The sequence below is a fragment of the Molothrus aeneus genome, chromosome 24 (assembly GCF_037042795.1).
Source record: "Molothrus aeneus isolate 106 chromosome 24, BPBGC_Maene_1.0, whole genome shotgun sequence".
In the NCBI taxonomy this organism is placed as follows: domain Eukaryota; kingdom Metazoa; phylum Chordata; class Aves; order Passeriformes; family Icteridae; genus Molothrus; species Molothrus aeneus.
The window spans coordinates 731765-753765 of record NC_089669.1 but is presented as its reverse complement, the minus strand read 5'-3'; the positions used below and the strand labels follow the sequence as shown (position 1 = coordinate 753765).

The 22001-nt window shown below is 53.8% G+C and overlaps 3 protein-coding genes across 4 annotated transcripts; 1 reads left to right on the top strand and 2 right to left on the bottom strand.

The window, feature by feature from the left end:
- Window positions 1-10: 10 nt before the first annotated feature.
- Window positions 11-1095, bottom strand: C24H1orf74 (chromosome 24 C1orf74 homolog). The gene has a single exon (XM_066565253.1). The coding sequence runs from the start codon at window positions 1093-1095 to the stop codon at window positions 313-315; it is 783 nt and encodes a 260-aa protein (XP_066421350.1). The 3' UTR covers window positions 11-312.
- A 635-nt stretch (window positions 1096-1730) lies between these two features.
- Window positions 1731-10702, bottom strand: IRF6 (interferon regulatory factor 6). Of its 2 annotated transcripts, none has more exons than XM_066565233.1 (8): window positions 10601-10702; window positions 5560-5736; window positions 4505-4709; window positions 3961-4083; window positions 3711-3857; window positions 3076-3468; window positions 2583-2701; window positions 1731-2292 (listed from the first exon to the last, which is right to left on the bottom strand). In XM_066565233.1, exons 2-8 carry the CDS (start codon window positions 5731-5733, stop codon window positions 2071-2073), a joined length of 1383 nt encoding a protein of 460 aa, XP_066421330.1. In that variant the 5' UTR covers window positions 5734-5736; window positions 10601-10702; the 3' UTR covers window positions 1731-2070. The 2 variants fall into 2 exon arrangements, with proteins under 2 accessions (XP_066421330.1, XP_066421329.1); XM_066565232.1 differs by lacking the exon at window positions 10601-10702 and adding an exon at window positions 9621-9657.
- Window positions 10703-14543: 3841 nt separating this feature from the next.
- On the top strand, window positions 14544-17776 carry GUCA1B (guanylate cyclase activator 1B). The gene is made up of 4 exons (XM_066565329.1): window positions 14544-14747; window positions 16009-16158; window positions 16984-17098; window positions 17649-17776. Exons 1-4 carry the CDS (start codon window positions 14544-14546, stop codon window positions 17774-17776), a joined length of 597 nt encoding a protein of 198 aa, XP_066421426.1.
- The last annotated feature ends 4225 nt before the right edge of the window (window positions 17777-22001 follow it).

The following is a 22001-nucleotide window of genomic DNA, read 5'->3' as shown; positions in this document are numbered from 1 at the left end:
CAAAGCACTGTGGTGTTCAAATCATTTATTAACCTTCAGCTGCTCACTGCAAATGAATACACACTGACTTTGCAGGGTGTGATGTGCAGGCAGGCAGGACCGAGGCAGCAGAGCATCTGGGAGCACACTTGGTTTTTTTTAAAAAGAAAATGTACTTGGTTTTGCCACCGGCCTGCAGTGACTGTCACAATTCAGCCTTCAGTGCTCAAGGACCACGAGAGACGCAGGGGACAACACGCACAGGGAACTGGATCTTCTGCCTTGGTCCCTGATGCAGTGAGGAAGGCTAAAAAGTCTGAGTACGCTCGTGTTTTACAAGGCAACCGCTGGAAGAGACACGACCTCGCTGGAAATGCAGAGATCTACAAAATCGCTCTGAGCACCGAAAGCCTCCTTGAGCTGCTGGCACCAAGCATCCAGCACGTCCCTGAGCTGGGCGCACAGGCTCTCGGGGACGCTGAAGGAGCAGATCTGCACCCTGAGCCCATCCTTGATGCGGGGGCAGGAGGCCCGGGCCGTGAACACCCTCAGCGGGGTCAGCGCCAGGCAGTTCTCAGCGCCCTCGGCGAAGGTGTACACGGCGGGGTAGCCCAGCAGCAGCCCAGCCACGGTGCACAGGTTCCAGCCGCTGGGGACGACCTCGCTGGCGGTCACGGGCTCGGCTCCGGCGGCCTCGGCGTCCCGCAGGTGGCCCAGGAGGGCGGCGAGGTGGCGGCGCACGGCCTGGGCCTCGCCGGGGCCGCAGAGCGCCGGGCCCCGCCGCGCCGCCGACACATCCACGAGCGGCACGGGCCGGTCCCGGGCCAGCCCCGGGCGCAGCACCAGCGCCGAGCCGCCCATGGCCAGCACGTGCAGGCGCTCCGCGGCCAGCCCGGCCTCCCGCAGCCGGCCCAGGTAGCGCCGCAGCTCGGCCGGGCCCGCGGGGCCGCAGTCCCACAGCAGCGCCGGCTTCAGCCCCGCCGCCACCGCCAGCACCTCCCCGGCCGCTTGCAGCGCCCGGGCCGCGGGCAGCCGCCGCCTCCGGCCGGGCCCCTGCGCCTCCCGGGCCGCCGCCACCAGCAGCGGCACCGGCAGCGCCCCGGGGCCCGGCGCCATCAGCGGAACCCGCCGCGGTTCCGGGGTGGGCCCGAGATCGGCCCGGCCCCGGCGGAGCCGCCTCCTGCGGGGCGGGACCGCCGCGACACGGCCTGGGGAAGGACCGGGAGAACGGCAGGGGCAGGCCTGGGCTGCGCCATGGCCGGGGGAAGGACCGGGAGAAGGGCTGGGAGCCGGGCGGGGACAGTGGCACGGCCCGGGGAAGGACCGGGAAAAGGGTCGGGGCTGTGCCATGGCCGGGGGAAGGACCGGGAAAAGGGCTGGGAGCTGGGCCGCGGCCCAAAGCAGGGCACAGGGACAGTGCCCGCAGTCCGGGCACAAAGCAGGGCACAGGTACAGTATCCACAGCCTGTGCACAAAGCAGGCACTGCAGGGACAGCACCAAACCATGCCGGGAGCTGCTGACAGCTCTGTACCATCACTGAGTGCTCAGGGTTGTACAGATCTGAACAATCAGCCCCCAGCAGGCTAGAGAACCTCCAGAGATTGTTTCCAACCCCATTCTGTTATATATGCATTTACAATGCCTGTGGACAGGCATCCCTATAACCCCCCCCCCCCCCCACTAAAAGGAGTATCAGCCTTCGAGGTTGCTGTTACAGCCCCATTAAAGAGAAAAAAATGAGACAAGGTGATATTGTCCAGGCAGATTTAATAGAGCACAGATTATTTTCTTTCTCCCCTTCCAATGATCAAGTGTTTATATACATTGTATTATAGCAGATTAAAAAATATTACAGAATTGAAATCTGATGTATACAGAGGAGTCGTTTAAGCAAACAGCTGAAAAGGGTGAAGGAGTTAGAAGCATTGCTGTAATCCCCTCTGTTTTGAGCCACTTCCAAAACAAAAGCACCACAAATTGCTGAAATTGTAGAAGATGACAAGATTTACAGATGTTATTCATTCAGGCTGAGGCAAGGCACAGGTTAAGAAGCACTCCTGCATATGTACAAGGCCAGAAGCCAGGGTGGGTCACTGTGCTGGGAGGGGCTGTGCCATGTGCATGGCCGGGGCCTGCATGGGCCAGCCCTCCTGGTGGTTCTGCAGCAGGCGGTAGAGCTGCTTCAGGTGTGCCACGATGTTGTCCTTGATGTCGGGCGTGGAGATCTGCAGCCGCACGCTGCCGCTGTCGAAGGAGCGCGTGAAGTCCCCGGAGAACATCTCGTAGATCATCCGTGCCACAACGGGGATGACCTGGTGAAAAAGTCCCTTTTTTAGCCTGAAGGCATGTGGAATATCCCTGCTGCTCTGCAGGAGCCCCTGTCCTGGATGCAGAGATGGTTTCCACAATGCCCTAAAACGCACTCACACACCAATGCTATTCAGCATTGTCACATTTGTATTTGCTCTCCCAAACCACCAGTCACTGGAGTTTCCCTGGTGTCAGGAGCCACAGCAGAAAGTAACAGGTCTCAGTATCCATGGGAATTGTTCCCAAACCAAACAAGGCTGGCACACGTCACCCCAGAGCCCCAGTGCCCTACCTGCACCACGATCAGCTTCCTCTCCCTGGGTTTTCCATCGGGCCACTCTTCTCCAAAGCAGAAGTAGATCTCATATGGTGGCTGTTTCTCAATTTGTCCCTTCTGATGGGCAATCAGCTCTAGGAGGAAAAGCAGAGAGCTGCAGGGTTGTCCTCTTTAGGCTGGAAACACCCATGACATCCCACCTCATTGCATCACCCCCGTCTTACCTACACAGTCCTCTGCCACCTCTCACACAGTTACACCTCACCCCTTGCATGTGAAGTGCTTTCTTTAAAAGCAAGGCCCTCTGATGTCTCTCAGAGCATTAAATGAGTGTACAGTGCCCTTCTCCTGCCACACACCCGCTCCAAGCTGCCCTGAAGTCGGGAGCAGTGGCCCTGACCCGCTGTCCACACCTGGTGCACCCAGGCAGAGCCCAGTGCAGACCACCCTTTCCAACAGTGCCGTGCCTGGTGTCCAAAGCTGCTCTCCAGAAGCAGAAGTCACCTACCGCTTAGGAAGGTTTCCAGACAGAAGAGCTTGACCTTCTTTTGCCTCTCGATGAGGTTTGGGGTGGTGGAGGAGGGGGCACAGGGCCCAGACCAGTACACCTTGCACTGGCAGAGGCGCACGGCGTAGATGGCGTGGCCGCTGACCTCCAGGATCAGTCCCCTGTCCATAACATCCAGCAGCCGGCTCGTGAAGATCTTCTGCCTTTCGTTGGTGATCTGCTCCGTCCCTGGGAACTTGACTTGCTCCAAACTGATGGGCCCAAAGAGCTCCTCCTGGTCTGGCATAGGGCCCAGCTCCCCGTAGAAAAGTCTGCAGCCCTGAGGGTTGCTCACGGTCGTTGTGGGCCCAGTCTCCTTTCCTCGATATTCAAACTTGATTTCTAGGTCTGTCACTGAGAGAGAAACCATCAGTTTGCCTTTTCCTGGCAAGAAGACACCTGGCAAGCACAGAGACACCACACAAGCCCCGCCACCCTCACAGGGATGTTTAAACCACACACAGTTCTATTTAAACTGCACAAGTTCTCCTCACTCACTCACTCACAAACAGCCACAGGAAAAAAGGCAAAACACTATTTTCTGTGGGGTTTTAAAGCACAAAAGCAGAAGCACTGTTACAAGCCCATGCATGTACTTGGCAGGGAGCTGATCCAGAGCTCAGGGCTGCTGAAGAAGTCGTGCTGCAGCGCCGTTGGGGGCATTTCCATATCCAGAGGTTCATTCTTTGGCCACACAGTTTCAGAGCTGCAGTTTTCTGCACTGGCTGGAGCCATCGGAGAATCTACAAAAAGGCAACAGCTCCTCAATAAATCAAGATTTTACTTCAAGCATGGAGCAACTTACAAACAAATACCTTCACTAATACATCAGTCTGTACCACCAACCATTGATATTAAGAAATGGAAACGTCTCTTGAATTGGGACATGCTGAGATTGATTCAATTCTTCCTCCTCTTCATCATCAAGATCATTATCCTTTTCATCCCACGGAGCTGAGCCAGTGGAACCTGCAAACAAGCACATTCTTGTGGGTGGATGATCAGCATGAAACACTGGGAAAAGATCATCTTCATGTTGGATATTAATTTGTGTATTTTTCAAATTTCATTACAAAAGGATAAATCTGATCCATACAACATGCTAATTTCAGTTTAATATATAATTCTAGAAAGTGAAGGTTAAGTATTGATGAGGTAAGACACAGTATTGCCAATATTAGACTGTTTAGCAGGAAAACATACAACTGTGTGCAGCTTTTTTAATTTCAGGACTAAAGGATGGTTCAAAGTCCTTGTAGTTTAAATACAGGCTTCACCTGGGAGCTGCTCCTGCTGCACAAGGGCAGCTGCAGAGTTAATGCAGAGAGGGAAGGAGCTCCCTTGGAGCAGTGCCTGCCCAGGAGCCAGCCCGTGTCAGCAAGGCCCTCACCTGGATTAATGATTGATCCCTGGGACTGAGGGATGTCACACACTTCATAAATTTTTATTGGGTTCATGGGCACCTCCTTGGTGCCATCGTACATCAAATTAAACTCCCGGCTCTTGTTAAGTGCACATCGGAGCTGGGCTTTCCACTTTGCAGGGTCTGGCTCGTCCACTCCTTCCTGGTACTTTCCCGTTTCCACGGCCCATGCCTGGGGACAAAGTACAGCCAGCTCAGTCCAGCCCTCTCCACAGAGCAGCATTTATCAGAAACCAAACCTCCAAACAAATCCACCGTAAAATCCTTCTCTTGCACAAGTCTTAGGCAGAGCTCTCGTGATAACAAAAAAGGAAATTCCCACTTTAATAGTTTTTCTCTTAAAAGAAAGTGGAGAAAAAAAAAATGTAAATCCAAATTCCAAAAGAACGTTCACAGTTCTGGGTTTGAGGTTTTGTGGGTCTCAGATTGAACACCAGAAGTCATTTTTGACAGGGAGCCTGTGCAGGAGGAATGGACTCGGTTAAAATGGAGTGGAAGGACAGCCACAGACATCCGGCTGCCCTCTCCCTCTCTCACCCCAAAATCTGATCATTGGTCCAAGATGCCTCCAAGACAAAGGTCAGAAATTCCTCAAAGGAGTGCAGGGAGTTACAGTGAATCCCTTGGGATAAGAATATTAGAGACAGCAGCGATGAGTGCTTGTGATGAGCTTGTGGTGGACCTCTTAAGGCTTATGTAACAGCATTTCATGGTTTGCTGCCAAGGACAAGCCAGTGACCACATCCCAGCCTGAGCACATGAAGCCAACAGCAGTCATCTTCCAGAGACCAAGGATCACACAGCAGCCTGCCTTTGGTGGTGGGAAAGGGTTAAAGAACTCAACACCATCGCAGGCAGTGCCAAGCTTGGCATCCAGGTGCACAAAGTGGCTTTTCTGAGGTCAGATAAATAAAATGTGCCTGCAAACAGCTCCCGAGCCGCCTGTCCAGCTCCCGGGCCAACAATCCAGCCCTTTGTGTGCGTTCCAGAGCTGTGGGATGCCCGAGCTCGCCCCGCCTCACCTTGAAGATGGTGTTCTCCTCCTCGTGCTGGGGGCTGTGCCGGGTCGCGTGCTTCCAGGGGATCTGGAAGCGCTTGGCCTCGCGGTTCAGCCAGATCAGCCCAGGGTACATCCCGCTGTCCACCTGGGCCACCAGCCACGGCTTCAGCCGCACCCTGCGCGGGTGGAGGGCCATGCTCTGCGAGGGGGACAGCAGAGCCACTGCTGGAGGTTATTTGAGCCTCACTGGCTTCAAAGAAACGGAATTCACGTAACGAGAAAGGGCCCTGTGCTGTGTAAGTGCTGCTGTTTTTATGGTACTCACCCTGCGAGCACCAATCCAGGTTCAGCTGGGTGACTCCTCTGCCAGGGAGAGTCACACACACCTCCCTGAGGGGGCCCAGAGCTGTCACAGGGACAGCAGCTCACATTCAGTGTTCCAGGGCATTATTTGTGCTCCACGAGCACATGGAGCGCGAGCTCTGAGCAGAGCTGGGCTGTGAACCCTGAGCAGGAGATAAAGGCACCAACAAGCCACAGCAAGAACAGGCAGCAGAGTTTCCAAAGCCTCCACGTACACCTTGGAGAAGGGGCTGATCTGATCTCTGCTCCTGCAGTCCTGTCAGACTCTCAGCAAGGAGGAGAAAGGCTCACCACAACTGGGAGGCTTTAACTGAGGTGCAGGGGCCAGGCTGAGGCACAGGGGCTGTTCTACCACAGCCACAGACTCTGAAAGTCATTTTATGACTTTTCCATGAATGCCCTGAATGCAGCATAATCACTGGCAAACAGCAGTGACCTGTAATAACCAGGATGTTTATCCAGAAGGACATGAACTGCAGGTCTGCCTGCACTGCTGCTAAAAATCGACTGCTGTTTACTTAATGTTTTTGTTAAGTAGCCCTGTGCTGCTCATACAATTGCAGCCAGCCAACAATATTTTCCTTGTGTAGAACAAAGCCAAACAAACAAAATTAACGTGTGTCCCTCTCAAAGAAGAGGCAACATTCAGTATCTGTAGATTTTCGGAGGGGATTTCTGCACTACGTGTGTGCTCAAAGGGTGCATCTCCCATATTCCTTTGTAAATCCCGAAACAGAGGTGAGAAATTACAAATATTCCCATTAATAAAGCAGTTACAGGACATGTAAAACCTTTGCCATGAGCCCTGAATATTGCTGGAGGAATTGCAAAATGTGTCTGGTAGCAGAGATGGAGAAGATTAAAAAAAAATCCTATCCAAGAACTAGTCCAGGAACAGGTTTTATTTGTTCAAATACCTGCAGATCCCATTCAGAGGCAAGCGCTCACACAAAATTAATCCAAACACAACTCAGTTTATCTGTTTATCTTTTCTGCAAAGAAAATGTTCGGCTTCAACTGCAAACCATTTTTAAATAATAGTTTGAAAATGTGTGGGCACATTACCAGACTGTTTCCCAGGAGCTGCAAAGGATCAGGAAGCAATCATCAAAATTATATTAGTGTTCCTGAAACTCTGCTGTGTTGGTTCTCCATGTTGAAAATGCTGTCTGAATTAAACCTTCAGAAGCATGCTTGCAAAGACACAAAGTCCAGGTTAACCCTGGACTTGGAATTGAGACCAAAATCAGATACTGATTCCTCTTGAAAAGGAAAAAAAAAAAGTGACATTTTGAACAATCCTAAGTGCTGCTGCTTTCCACCATTTCTTTTAATGTTACACCTCACTTAACGTTAGAAGCAGTCCCTGCTAATAACATGTGCTGTGCACACACGTTTGCAAGACACAGAGTAAATTCAAATCCCCAGAACATGAGAGATTTGTGCCTCTGCCCCACAGAGGAGTCGGGTGACAAGGTGGGTGCTGGCAGGGATTGTCCCTGGGCCCGCAGACAGCGTCTGCCAGCGCTCAGGACTACAATGCTTTATGACCTTTTATCACCAATGACTTGTTGACACAATAACTGAGAGCAAATCAACTTGAATCCCATTGCTGGGCTCAGACGGTGAGTCAGCCTCTCACAGCCTTCAACTTCGATCCAGTGGGTTCCACTAATGCCAGACACCTGAGGAATGGCTGGGCACACTCACAGTGGGTTCCACTAATGCCAGACACCTGGGGATGGCTGGGCACATCCACGGTGGGTTCCACTAATGCCAGACACCTGGGGATGGCTGGGCACATCCACGGTGGGTTCCACTAATGCCAGACACCTGGGGATGGCTGGGCACACTCACAGTGGGTTCCACTAATGCCAGACACCTGGGAATGGCTGGGCACACTCACAGTGGGTTCCACTAATGCCAGACACCTGAGGAATGGCTGGGCACATCCACGGTGGGTTCCACTAATGCCAGACACCTGGGGATGGCTGGGCACATCCACGGTGGGTTCCACTAATGCCAGACACCTGAGGAATGGCTGGGCACATCCATGGTGGGTTCCACTAATGCCAGACACCTGGGGAATGCTGGGCACACTCACAGTGGGTTCCACTAATGCCAGACACCTGAGGGATGGCTGGGCACATTCACAGTGGGTTCCACTAATGCCAGACACCTGGGGATGGCTGGGCACACTCACGGTGGGTTCCACTAATGCCAGACACCTGAGGAATGGCTGGGCACATCCACGGTGGGTTCCACTAATGCCAGACACCTGGGGATGGCTGGGCACATCCACGGTGGGTTCCACTAATGCCAGACACCTGAGGAATGGCTGGGCACACTCACAGTGGGTTCCACTAATGCCAGACACCTGGGGAATGCTGGGCACACTCACAGTGGGTTCCACTAATGCCAGACACCTGGGGAATGCTGGGCACACTCACAGCTCTGCCAAGGCAGAGGCTCCTCAGTGCACAAACCCAGGGGCTCTCCAGCTCCCTTTATTCCCACTCAATCTGGGTGCTGGGTAGGGATAATTAGCACATCCCTGTGCTGCTAATGCAGCTCTGGTCAGTGAGGTAATTACTGCCTGTACCCTAATGATTAGTATTTCTCCTTGCAGACATTCGGCCCAACAAGAGCCACTCCAAGTCAGGAAGGAGCAGACAGCCTGCAGGCACTCCCCGGAGGGCTGCAGAGGAGTGACCAAGGTCAGGGACAGCCCTGGTCAGCTGTGGTGACACTCGGGGCCCTGGTGAGGTCCCAGACAGTTCAGCAGCCCACAGAGCACCAGGAAAACCATCCTGAAGCCCAACTCAGCTTTGCTGCAAGGATGCTTTCGCTCCTCGCCTGCAGATCCAAATATACTCAGTGTTCCTGCTCCACCTCATCCAGTAAAACCTCTGAAGATGGAAGGGTCTTCTCGGGGTTCACTCCTGCGAACCCCCAGACCCCTCTCTCCTTGCTCGTTACCTTTACTTGACTGCATTATCCTGGATTTCATGGACCTGTATTAGTTTTTTCAAAGGCAAACCTTCCCGCAGAGAAACAGGCTGAATTGCCATCCAACGCTGAATCACCTCCCTGCACCGGGAACCTGGGGCTCCCGCATTTCACAGCTCCGTACATCTCCTGCCTCCCGCCCCCCTGCTGTCCCCAGCACACCCGAACACGATCAACTTTTTGAATTCCCAGTTTGCGCACCCCAATCTGGTCACCTCAGCCCCCGCCACAGCCGGGCAGCCCCTGAAATTGGAACGGGCGCGAGTTGTAACACAAAGCGTGGGGATTTGGGGTGTAACAGCTGCGATCCGAAGGCTACAGGGGGTGGGGGGAACACACCAGCCTTGCCCTAACTTTAGGCCTCGCTTTACAGCCATAGGAAGGCGTAGCCCGGGGCGAGCCCGGCGCTGCCCGCGGAGCCGGGGGCAAGGAGCGCTGAACTGGCGTTCGCAGCGGGCTCTGCCCTCCCGGCTGCGCCCGGGCCCGCACGGCGCCCCCGCACCGCCGCCCTCGCCCCGGGGCCGGGCGCTGCAGCCTGCAGAGCCCGCACGGAGCCCCGCGGTGCCCGAACCCCGCACCGGCCCCGCTCCGGCCCCGCACCGGCCCCGCTCCGCCCGCAGCCCCACGCGGGACGGGGCCGCGCCCGGCGGCTCCTGGGCCGGGCGGCTCCGGAGCCGGTACCGCCCGATCCCCGCGCCCCGCACGGCTCACCCCGTCCGTCTGTCCGTCCGTCCGTCCGTGCGGCTGGGGCGGGTCCGTCCCGCGGGGGCTCGGGGCCGCCCCGCGGGGCCCGCGCGTGGGGCAGCGGCGCTCGGGCAGCGGCGGCCGCGCTCGCCCAGCGCCCGCCCCGCCTCACCTGGCCCGGCCCTCACCTGGCCCGCCCCGCCTCGCCTGGCCCCGCCTCGCCCGGCCCGGCCCTCACCTGCCCCGCCTCTCACCTGCCCAGGTGCGCTCCGCGCAGCCGCACCGCCCGCGCCGCTCCCGCAGATGCCCCCGAACCCCGCTCGGGGACAAGTGGAGCTCCCCGCACCCCCGCCCTTCTGCCGTGGCCCTTTTCCTGTCAAGCGGAGTATTTAGGAAACTTCCAAACGGGATTATTTCCCCCCCCCCCCCCCCCCCCCCCCCCCCGGTAAATGGAGTGCTTAGGAAAGGAAGTTTGCTTTTAAGCGGAGTATCTTTGCCTTTTAAATGGAATATTTTGGGAAGAAAGCTTTAAGTTCCTGGGCTTTTTCGCAGTTCAAAGCATACTCAGCTGAGTCGTGGAATCACGGCATGATGAAGGCTGGAAAAGACCTCGAAGATCATCGAGTCCAAACATTAAAACATTAACCCAGCACTGCTGGGTCCACCCCCAGAGCGTGTCCCTCGGCACCACATCCACAGGGTTCTGAGCACTTCCAGGGCCACTGGCTCCCTGCTTCCCCGGGCAGCCTGCTCCAATGCCTGTCCATCCATTCCGTGAAGAAATTCTCCCAAATATCCAATCTAAACCTCCCCTACCACAACCTGAGTACGTTTGCTCTTCTCCTACATCCATCCATCTGTATAAATCCATATCCAGGCAATGATGAGGCCAAACCATAAACTGAGCTCTGATTAAAGCCACAGGCACACAGTTTTTTCTCTGAAAAGCATAAAAACTAAAAACCTCCCTCTTCCCTGGCGCCATCCCCGCTCTGGGTCACACCTACCCCTGGGAAGGGGCTCAGCAGCTTCTCCCTGGTCCCTCTGCAGGCTCCTGCCCTCCAGCCTCGCGTCTTATTTATTTTCCTCGTAGGTGGAGAACCGTGACTCAGTGGTGAATCTTGGTTTCAAGGATCATACAGTGCTTCTCCTTTCAGTTTCAATGAACCAGAAAAAAAAATGGGAATTTCCTTTCTCACCCTGAACACTGTGGAAAATACTGAGCCCTGGCTTTGGGAAGGCTGACTTACAGCCACAGCTCAGTCCTGGGCCAAGAGGCTGGAACTGGACGCAATCTTGGAGATATTCGCACACAGAGACAAAACAATTCACTGTTTTTCTGGGCAAGTTTGCCTTGCTGGATAGCGAGTGCAAGGTAAATATTTCAGGCTTCATTCAGTGTGGAATTCCACTCAGAGGAAACATGCCGGAGTTTGTCAGCACATAAGAAAATCTTCCTGGCAATAAGCAGAGTACCAGATGTGACACTCAGAGCTCTCTGTGCTGGGTGAGAGGGGTTCCCTTAGTGGTACCTGACCAGTCCTGATGTGTAAATCAGGGGACAGCAGCTCCTGGAGTAAAACACCCCTGTTATTCCTGCTGTGTAAAGCATGCAGTGGTAGGACAATTTTGGGAGCAGCCAGGAAGAGACACAGGCAGATATTGGGCTGAACTCCAGGGCAAGCTCTGCAGCATCTTTGATCTCTCCTCAGCCAGGCCAGCACAAAAGTTCCTGCATTCCTGCTGTCCACACCTCTGTCCCACAGGGAAAAGGGCAGGATGCTCTGGGCTGGCTGTGCTTGTGGGGGCTGCTGAGCAGGGGGACACCAGGGCAGGGCTGGCAGTGCCTGGCCAGGGTTTGCCCTTCCTTGCCTGGCACGCTGGGAGGACACTCGAGATGCTCAAGCTGCAGGAGGGGTCCTGGGGCAGGTATTTAAAAATGGAGCAATGTGGCAGAGCAGCTGGGTGAGGACTGCTGAGCCTGGGAGCTTCAGCCTGGAGCAGGGTCCAGTCCTGCCTGCAGTGAGTGCCTGCATTATCACCTCTGCGGCTGCTCAGGGCAGGCAGCTGCCCCTGCTGCCTCTGCCACAGCCTCTGCTGCCCTCCCAGCACCGACACACATGCCAAGCAGATGAGTCTGCCCAGCCCTCTGCAGGCTTTGGTGGTTTTCTTTCCTCCTGAGTTTCTCCCAGCCCGTGCTGAGGCGTGTGGCAGCACGTTGGGGTAGGCAGCTGACGGGAAAGCGGCCGCACATCTTTTTCCATGCTCTTGGCTGGGAAACTGCCCGGCTCTGCAGCTGCAGAGGTGACAATGCAGGGTAACTCATGAGGCAGGATGTGCAGTCTGGTGTTACCTGTCTGTAACTGATCATCCAAAGTGTTCACTCTGACACAGCACACCGAGCACTGATCCTGCTCCTTCAGGCACACAAACTGCCCCAGCCTCTGCACTGTGGTGTTTTCTAGAAATTATTATTTTTATTTTTACTTCTCTCTGCCTATATTTACCTCTATCTGGATCATTTTTTTAATCAAATGAAGAGGTCTTTTGGCTGATAAACTGTACCTTGTGAAGGGACATCCTGCTGGCTGAGACAGCAGCTCCTCCAGCAGAGTCTGCAGAGCGCACAGAGGATGTGCAGAGGAATTTTCATACCAGGAGCTATGGGATTTACTTTATTTCAGTGCCAAATAAATATCACTATTTTATCAACACGATTGTATGTCATGATACCTGCAACAGCAGCAGCTGGGCTTTGTGCTCCAGGTCTCTTGCAGCCCTTTGTTCCCAGCTGGAGAAGATTGCAGTCATCAAACAAAAAGGAACCATTTTCTCTCCTGGGAACAGATCACCAAGTTCCCATAAGGCAAAACAAAATTATGCAATGAGTCAAGACAATGTCCTGGGCATGTGGAGTCTTGCTGTGTGCTCTCAGCACTCACATTCCAGCAGGCAGCTCCGTGCAGGAGAGCAGCACAAAATGGTGGGGAGGCCTCACCCCTGCACATCCCAAACTCCCCAGCTGTGCTGCAGGAAAAAGGAACAAATCCTTCCCACCCTGTCCTGGCAGCCCCTCTGTGGCCTGGGGCTCTTTGTGACCCAGGGAGAGCTCCTGGCCTCACCAGCCAAGATAATCCCAAAAATGCTATAAAATCAATAATGAACATGGCTGTGGCTACCACAGACTCCTTTCCAGTAGCTCTAGGGAAGAGGAAAAAGGGGGGATGGATTTATTGTTATTTTTCTGGTGGCAGCCCCACAGCTGCTCTGCTGTGGATGAGGCAGCTCCGAGTCAGGGGCTGAAGCACTTCCAGAAGGAAGGGCTGGGTTCATTGTTGTGTTGCATTCTTCTAGGCACGAGGACAGACAAGAATATCATTAGATATAAATGCTTTAACTGAAATAGAACAGTCTCAAATTTTCTGGCAACTTCTCTGGCCCTTCCCATCCACCTCCAGGCTTCTGCTGTGCCTGTCTCTGTCCTCTCTTTGCTCTTCTTTTAAGTGAAACCAGACCTTGCCTGGGTATCCTCACATGTAAAGGTGTAAGGTTGTGTTATACTCCTGCAAAGCTCTGCGTGTATATATAAATATATATAAATATATAAATATATATATATATATATATATATATATATACACACAGTACCTCTGCTGGGTCACTTGCAGGTGTGAGTGGATTCAGACCAACCCCACTCTGACAGTGCAGCATGAATTGCTCCACTGTTCTGCAATATCAAATTCAATTTTCAGCCAGGTTCTTAACCAGTATTCTTCCATGAGAGAGGCTCTTCTTACCTAAACAACACCAAAAAAAGTTCCAAAAAATGAGCAGCTTAAATCCATCTGGGCCTTGGCATGTAGGATAAGAGAATCTATGGTTTCCTATTAATGCTGCTCCAATCCTCTTAATGAAGATATTGGGCTGGCTTGGGCACATTTATAGCTCAGGTCATTCTTTCCACTGACACAGATACTGGTGGGTTCAGAACAGTGGGGCTGGTGTGCAAAAGGCTGCTGGCTGTGAGGAGGAGGAAGGGCTCTGGGGGGTGCTGAGCAGAAGGAGCCAGCCCAGGGAAGGGCTGCACTTTGCCATCAGAGCCATAAATGAGCCTCAGGGGAAGGGGCAAGCGGGAGAATTTCCATGGACACAAAGAGGGGAAGGGAATAAGGAGAGTGTGCTCTAAAAATATGGAAATAAACAACTCCTGCTCTTTTTAGCTTAAAGCTTTAAGATGGAGATGTGGCAATGAGAGGGATATGTGTGTATCTAGATACCTTCACTAATTGTCTCACAGCCTACAGCAGACATGCAATTAATTTAATCCACCAGCAGGTTTTTCTATGGAAGCGTTTGTTTTCTCAGGATCCCCTCTCTGTAGTTGCTGTTTTTCCTGTGCCCCATCTCACTGAAGCCCTGAGCAACCCCCACAGGCAGTAACACAAGCCAGCACTGCAAAGATCAATGTTCCTTCCCCTATAATCCCTTTTTTCCCTAGAAAACTCTGCAGGACAGAGAGTGGGGCTGTGTGCTGTGTGTACAGGGAACCTCTGCTCCCAAATTCTTTGACAGGGAGGCATCAATGTGTAGAAAGACCCTGAGCCCCCGGAGTTTGCTTCTAAATAGGGCACAGCTCAGAACATCTGAAGGTCTCTGGGGCTCATGGGTGGGAATCTCCTAATGATCTTTAGTTATTTTTATCCGTGCCCAGTGCTCAGTGCTCCAGGGCACAGGAGCCACTCTGAGATCTCCTGGGGAGTGCACGGAGCTGCCAGCAGCTGGGCAGGGGGGAGGAACAGAAAATAAAGCACAGAAAAGGGAAGGTGACATAGCAAGACACAGCACTAACATCAGAGGAAGGCACGGGACAGAGAGAAGAAAAAGAACAAAGGACTTTGGCAGGGTTTTTCTTCTTTTCCTTCTGTTTTTAATCCTGCTTTCCTGAGGAAAATGGGGCAGCAGTTCACCAATGCTGAAGGGGAGCAAGGAGAGATTGATGTTGCAGAGCTGCAGGAATGGTACAAGAAGTTTGTGGTGGAATGTCCCAGTGGGACCCTCTTCATGCACGAGTTCAAGAGGTTCTTCGGGGTCCAGGACAACCAGGAAGCAGCAGAGTATGTGGAGAACATGTTCAGGGCTTTTGACAAGAATGGGGTAAGTGCTGAGAGGTTCTACACTCATTTATTTCTGCATATTATATATATAACATCCCCCAGTGATGTTATATCTATAATATACAGAAATATTCTATTTCTGTATAATATATATTCTATATTATACAGAAATATATAGAATATATATTATACAGAAAATTATACAGAAATATATCCTCCAGTGAGGGCAGGAGAAGGAGCACAGGCTGGCCTGGATTTATCTCCTCAAATCTCCACCTAAATTAAGGTCAGAATGTCCCCTTAAGGGACTAAGGGTGGATTAAAAAGTTGAAACTTAGGCAGTCACACTTTGAGGCCCTCAAATAGCCAAGGCTCCCACATGGCAAAAATGTTTCTGTGTTGAGATAGAGGGGAAATTACAGTGCAGGAAAATCCCACCCAGGCTTGTTCTGTGTTGGAGGAAGTGTCCTGTAGCAGGTACGAGCAGGTGGTTTGTAATAAAATATAGATTTTATCTTTGCTTTCCAAAAGCAGAGGAACGCTGAACAATTCAGACATTCTGGGTTCGGTTCCCTTTGCCATATTTGCCATGGGACACCTGGGGAAAGTGGGATTTGTGGTTCAGCCACAGCTCCTGCATCCCTGCCCTGCTGCCTGGCATGCTTTGGGTTCTCAGCTGCCCTGGCTGGGCAGCACTTGCCAATGGGTAAATTATTATTTCCTGAAGCTCCTGATGATGTGGGGATGTTCGTTCCTTGTATGAATACAGGAAAAGGGGACTCAGGCTCTTCATCCCTGATCAACTCATCTCCCTGAAGCTCCCTTTGAAAATAGGGTCAAAATCTCATGGAAGTGGCAGCAAAAGTCACTTTATGGGAAAGGGCTTAAAAAGGCCCTGGAAGATGTTGGCAGGTCAGGCTAGTCTCAGAATTCCAAGTTGTGAAAAACCAAATTCCTGCAAAAAATGAAAGGTTCAGATCCCAAATTCCGTTATGAAAGCTGTGGGGAAAAGGCAGCAGAGCAAACTGTGCATAAAAGATGAAGTCCCACTCCTAATTTACAGGAGTTTTCCTGACAGGACAGACACTCTGGTTTTGGGGGATGCAGGATGGGGAGGAGGAGCCCAGCCTGGCTGCAGGTCCTGAGCTGCCACAAACCCTCCCCAGAGTGCCAAGCAAGCACCTGTCCCTGCCCTGTCCTCCTGGCAGCTCCAGCCAGTTTTTCTGGGAGCTGTAAAGCGCTTTTCCATCAGCTCTCTGCCCAGCCAAGTGTACCCAGCTGCTGCTTCTGTGTTGGCACAGGACAACACCATTGATTTCCTGGAATATGTGGCTGCCTTGAACCTGGTTTTAAGGGGGAAGCTGGAGCACAAGCTGAGGTGGACGTTCAAAGTGTATGACAAGGATGGGAACGGCTGCATAGACAAACCTGAGCTGCTGGAAATCGTTGAGGTAGGTGGGCATTGCCCAATCCCTTCTTTCAGCAATCCCTGCTCTGTGGCAACGCTCTGAGCTGTGCGCAATGGGGTTTGTGGCAATGGGGTTCCAAGGGTGCAGTGGGGCTGAGCAGGTCCCCAGGTACCTGTGCTCCTGGGGCTGGGGGGCACTGCTCATCCCCATGAGCGCCCCAGGATGTGCAATGCCCCTCCTGGGGTGGCTCTGGGCAGGCAGGTGAGCAGCTGGGAGAGCAGGGCAGCCTGTCTGCGCCACCTCCCTCTGCAGTTTTGAGGTCAGCCAAGAAGTGCCCAGAACTGTGAGGCCACTGCTAATCCTCTCTCTGGGAAGGGTTGACACAAAACCCTTCAAGCTGAGCAGCAAAGGTAACCATGGACAGGTGGTGCCATGGCAGGGGGGAGATACAGGCTGAGCCTTTCCCTGGCCAAGGGGCAGAAACTGTGCCTCAAAACATGAGCTGAGCCAGGCCTGATCTGCAGCCTGGGCACTGCTTCCCCAGCGCCGGGGCAGTCCAGGTGTGCCAGCAAAATCTCCCACTCAAGGCCTGTGATTTTTCCCATCTGGGAAATTCTCACTTTGTTCTCTGCCAGGGAGCCCTGAGCTCTGCCCAGTGTGTGTAAGGAGAGCAGGAGGGCAGCAGCCTCACAGAGCACATGGGGCCATTAATGTGCAGCCACGAGGTCAGGGGCTCCATTCCAGATCGGAGCTGCTGTTAGGGGCAGATCTTTCCAGAAAGGTTCAACCTTTGAGAAAGGCCTCCACAGCCACGGGGTGCCAGAGAGCTCAGTGCTTTCATTGCCCTGACTTGGGAGCTGCTTTCAGTCCATCTACAGGCTGAAGAGGGTGTGCTGGTCGGACGTGGAGGACAGGACCCCGCTGCTGACCCCAGAGGAGGTGGTGGACAGGATATTCCAGCTGGTGGATGAGAACGGGGATGGTGAGTGATGCCCGGGCTGCATTCCTGAGAGCTCACCCGAGCTGGGCTGGCCAGAGATCACTGGGCTCTCTTGTGTTCTCACAATGGACAGCTGGGCTTGGTTCTGCTCTGTTCCACAGAGCCAAAAGTCTCTTGGTGGAGCAGGTGAAATCCTTTTTGTTGTTATTTTAATGTAAAACACGGAGGAGTCACTGCTGGGGCAGCTTTGGTGCCACTCAGGTCCCATCCTCTGGCAGGCACAGGGCAGGTCCCAGTCCCAGCACCAGGAGCTGGCTGAAGACACTGGTTCCAGTCAGGCTGGGCCTTGCAGGACCTGGCTGGGTCCTGGAAGGGCCTGGGTGAGGCCCTGCAGCATCCAGAGTGTCCTGTTGGGATGGGGCAGGGGGAACGGGCTGGGTCACAGCCCCTGAGCTTCTCCTTCAGCTGCAGAGCTGGGGGATCCCCCGAGATCGAGCCTGATTTGCGTTTTATCTGTGCCTGGGTGGAACCCTGCCTCTGCCTCCTCCTCCTCCTCCTCCTCCTATCTGCCTGTCCCTGCTCCCGCCCACAGGGCAGCTGTCCCTGGACGAGTTCATTGACGGGGCCAGGAAGGACAAGTGGGTGATGAAGATGTTGCAAATGGACGTGAACCCCGGGGGATGGATCACGGAGCAGAGGAGGAAGAGTGCTTTGTTCTGAGAGGATGCGGCTCTGGCACGGCCGGGACGGCGATGCCGAGTCCCGAGTGTGACCCTTCCTCCCTCCAGCCTGGTAACGACTTTCCTTTTGAATTCCATCTCAGCATCGATGAAAACCTGAGTGGTTTAAGGATGTAAAACCCAAAGAGCACTGCAGGTACCCAGGGACTGTTTCTGGCCCATGAATAAGTCTTGCTGTGTACACAGTCCCGTGTTTGCCAGCTCTGCTTTTTGGTTACACCCCGAGGAACAAACTCTGGTGTTTTCCTGCAGCAGGGTTTGGGGCTGGCAGTGGGGATGGAGCCTGGTGCTGTCCCAGAGCAGCCTGGTGCTGGCACGGCTCCCTCCTGCAGGGCAGCACAGCAGCTGTGGGATGCTCGGGGGTCTCTGTGTGTGTTTTGTAGCCTTTACTGCTGCTCGTGTCCAACAAAACCCCACCAGAAATGAGAACTGGGTCTGAGCAGTGGCCAGGACAGCACACAGAGCTGAGGAACAACCTCAGGGCTGGGCAGGAGCAGCAGCAGCTCCTTCCTGCCTGCCCAGAGGCCCGGGGGGCTGAGGGATGCTGGCTCCAAACTCTGGCATTTCCCAGCCCCACTCAGAGCACAGAACAGCCCAGGGGGGACCCAGCTCCTTCCAGCCCCTGGCTCTGGGGAATCCTCACTGGAGCTGCTCCTCCTGCCCTGGGAGAGGGGAAGAGCCCAGGGAGCTCTGGGATTTTCGCTGCACTGGGAGAAGTTTGGTGTGGGAGCAGAGATGAGGGAAGGGCAGGGTTGTGCTTGGCAGTGTCTCTGCAGTGGGAGGATTTGTGCTGCTCCATTGGCAGGACCACAGAATCAGAAACCATGGGTGGTTTGGGTTGGGAGGAACCTGAAAACTCCTCGATTTCCAAACCCCCTGCCCTGGGCGGAGATGCCACATCAGATTGCCCCAAGCCCTGTCCAAACTGGCCTTGAAAAGTGGAAGAAGTCACAAAATTTGCAGTACAGTGGTTTTACACTGGACTTAATTTAGCCCCACACTGCAGATTTAGAATTTTCACAAGTTGCAGGCTGAGCTCTGCTGTTCTAACCCGTGTTTCTACATAGATGTGTGTGGGAAAAGAACTTGGGTTGAATCAATATTTTGGTTCACCTTTATTGGATTTACTGGTTCATTCAAAAGAAGAAAACCCCCAGGAAAATAACATGAGCTTGTCTGTTCCATTTGAATTTTCCTATGGGATCAGTGGGCCAGGTCATACCAATGAAAAGATTTACAACCCCTTTTTTGTGGCCTTTAATTAGGACTGTAGTAGCTGTCATTAGCTGATTAGTGTGCTGGTTTGTGGTCTTGTCAGTTTACCCAGTGTTTAAATTCCATGGGGAAGTGCTCAGGATTAGACACAATCAGTGCAGGAGTTCAGATTGTGCACATTTCCACTTTGAAATAGCCTTTCTATGAGTTCTCTGTAAATACTGAGCAGTTTGTGCTGTGCTGACTTATCAGGGCTGATTAGACTTGTGCTTTCTGCTGCTCTGAGGCAGCTGCTCAAAGCTCTCTCTGGTCAATAGTTTATCAGCTCGAGATCTGAGAGAAAAATCTGACTTCTGACTTGAGAGCCTGGATGAAAACATTCACATTTATTGATTTGCCAGCTTGTGAAAAAATGTTTTCATTGCGGGGTACAAATGTCTAAGAATTCCTTACATTTCATCATCTCAACCCAGGTAACACCCCCTGCTCCTTGCCTGGATTTAGAGAGGCTGTTTAGTTCATAGAATTGCATTTTGCTGCTTCACTGAAATGCTTCAAATTCTGCAATTCTGCTCACCTGGCCAGGCCAGGCTCTGCAGGGGCTGTTTGGGGACCCAGCAGCCCTCCCTGTGAGCCCTTGTACAGATGTTGGTAGGAGTTTTGTAAAACACGACTTGAATAAAGAAATATTTATTAAAAGCCTTTGTTTTGTAGTATCTGTTTGTTAATTAGGTGAAGAGCTGTGTAAGCACCTGAGTGAAACTGCAGCCTGTGCGTGTGAGATATTGAATTTAGGGGAGGAGCTGCTGGGTAAGACAGAGATAAGGCAGAGATGACGATGCTGGTGCAGGGGCAGGGTTGGGAAGGAGCCTCTCGTGTTTAACTTCGTGTGATGACAGCAAAAACCGTGAGAGTGGGATTAAAAAAACGACGTTTCCCAACGGAAGCGGGAACAGGAGTTTAAAATAGAGAGAGCTGGGTGCTGCAGTGAGATGTGCGACCCTGCGGGACCGGAGCAGGGCAGGAGCTGTTCTGAGCCCCGCGCAGGGCTGGGATGGAGCTGCAGGGGCTGTGCCGGTGTCAGAGCTGGCACAACCCATGGAAAATCGTTCCTCTTATCAGTTGTGTAATCTTTGGTGGAGAAACGGCGAGGTGCTATTTTAAAGCCCTGATCTCTGCGGCCCCGTCAGCGCTCGCCGGGCTGTTGGTGGCAGCATCTGCATAATCCCATTGGCAGACTTAGGGCCCGGCTGCAATTGGATTGCACTGATCCGATTTCTCTCTGCTCTAAACGGGGAAGCAGGAGGGCTCGGAAAAGGCAAATGCCACCTGACGTTTCTGGGCTGCCATCTGCTCCGTGCCCTGCAGCAGGGCGGCAGCAAAGGTGGAATAACCGGGCTGGAGAGCCGGAGCTGAGGCTGTGGTGAAGGGAAGAGGGAGCAGGAGCCGAGGAGGCATCACAGCCTGAAACAGCCCGGGAGCTGCAGCCCTGGGCAGAGGCTGAGCAGCAGGGACGGGCGGCTGAGGGGAGCGAGGATCCCTGCCCTGCTCTGGGGGCACCGAGCTGGGGCAGGGGCGGCTCCCGGGGCTCGGGGTTTGTGCCCAGGTCAGTCCCGGAGCACCCGTGGGCAGGTTCCCTTGGAAAATGTCCCGTGCAAGGCCAGAGTGACCTCCTGAGCCCGGTGCCGGTCACTGCAGGCACTGCCTGCGGCCTCTTCCAGCGCTTTTCTTACAGCACCTGTGCCCAGCTGGGCCGTGGCAAAATTCCTTTCCTTTCTTTCCTCCCTTTCCTTCTCTTCCTCCCTTCCCTCCTTTATTTTCCTTCCTTTCTTCCCTTCCTGCCTTCCTGTCTGCTGTTCCCTCCTTTCTTTCCTTTCCTTTCTTTCTTTGCTGTCCTTCCTTTCCCTTTCCTTCCTTATCCTTCCTTTTTTTTTATTTTCTTCAAAGTTAAGCTCACCTCAGAAGCCTCGAGGGTGTCTCAAGAGCATCACCCTAAAAGACCCAGCCCTCGGGGCTGTTCTGGGGTCCCAGCAGCGCCGGAAAGGGGAAGGGGAAGGGGAGAGTCCGGCCGTGAATGGCTTCGGTGGCTTCGGTGGCCTCTCCTCGCCTGTCGCATCACGCTGCGAGTGGCACGGGGCTGGTCTGGGGGCTTCGCTGGGGTTCGGGGTCCCGGGGCTGTTTTAGGGGGTGTTCCTGGGGCTGTTTTGGGGGGTTTCTCTCGGGTTTTAGGGGTTTCTCTCGGGTTTTGGGGGTTTCTCTCGGGTTTGGGGGGTTTCTCTCGGGTTTTAGGGGTTTCTCTCGGGTTTTAGGGGTTTCTCTCGGGTTTTGGGGGTTTCTCTCGGGTTCGGGGTCCCGGGGCCGGTCCCGTTCCCGCTGCTCCCGGCGCGGCCCGCAGGGGGCGCTGCGGGACGGGAAACGGCGGGAGCGGGGGGGGCAAAAACCGGGATAGGAACGGGAACAGGATAATGGGAACGGGATAATGGGAACGGGATAACGGGATAATGGGGACGGGATAATGGGAACGGGATAACGGGAACGGGATAACGGGATAATGGGAACGGGATAACGGGATAATGGGAAACAGGATAATGGGATAATGGGGTGGAACGGGATAATGGGAACGGGGATGGGATAATGGAATGGGATGATGGGATAGTGGGATGGGATGGCATGGCATGGGACAGAGATGGGGACAGAGGTGGGGACAGAGGTGGGACGGGGTGTGACACCTTTTAGAACATCTTTGTCTTTCTAACTAGAGACCTGGCTGGTCAAAGGCGCTTCCTGCTGCCCCTTGGCACAGAGGGGAGCTCAGGGAAGCTCGGGCAGGGCTGAGGTGCCTGTGCCCAGGGAGGTGCTCAGGAAGCCACGCTGGGCTCAGCTCCCTCCCTGTGCTGTGCGGGGCCAAAGGGCTCTGAGCTGTGTGCTGGTCACCCGTGGGGGAGCTGGTTCTGCTGCAAGAAGGAGTCACACTGCTGTATTGCACCAGG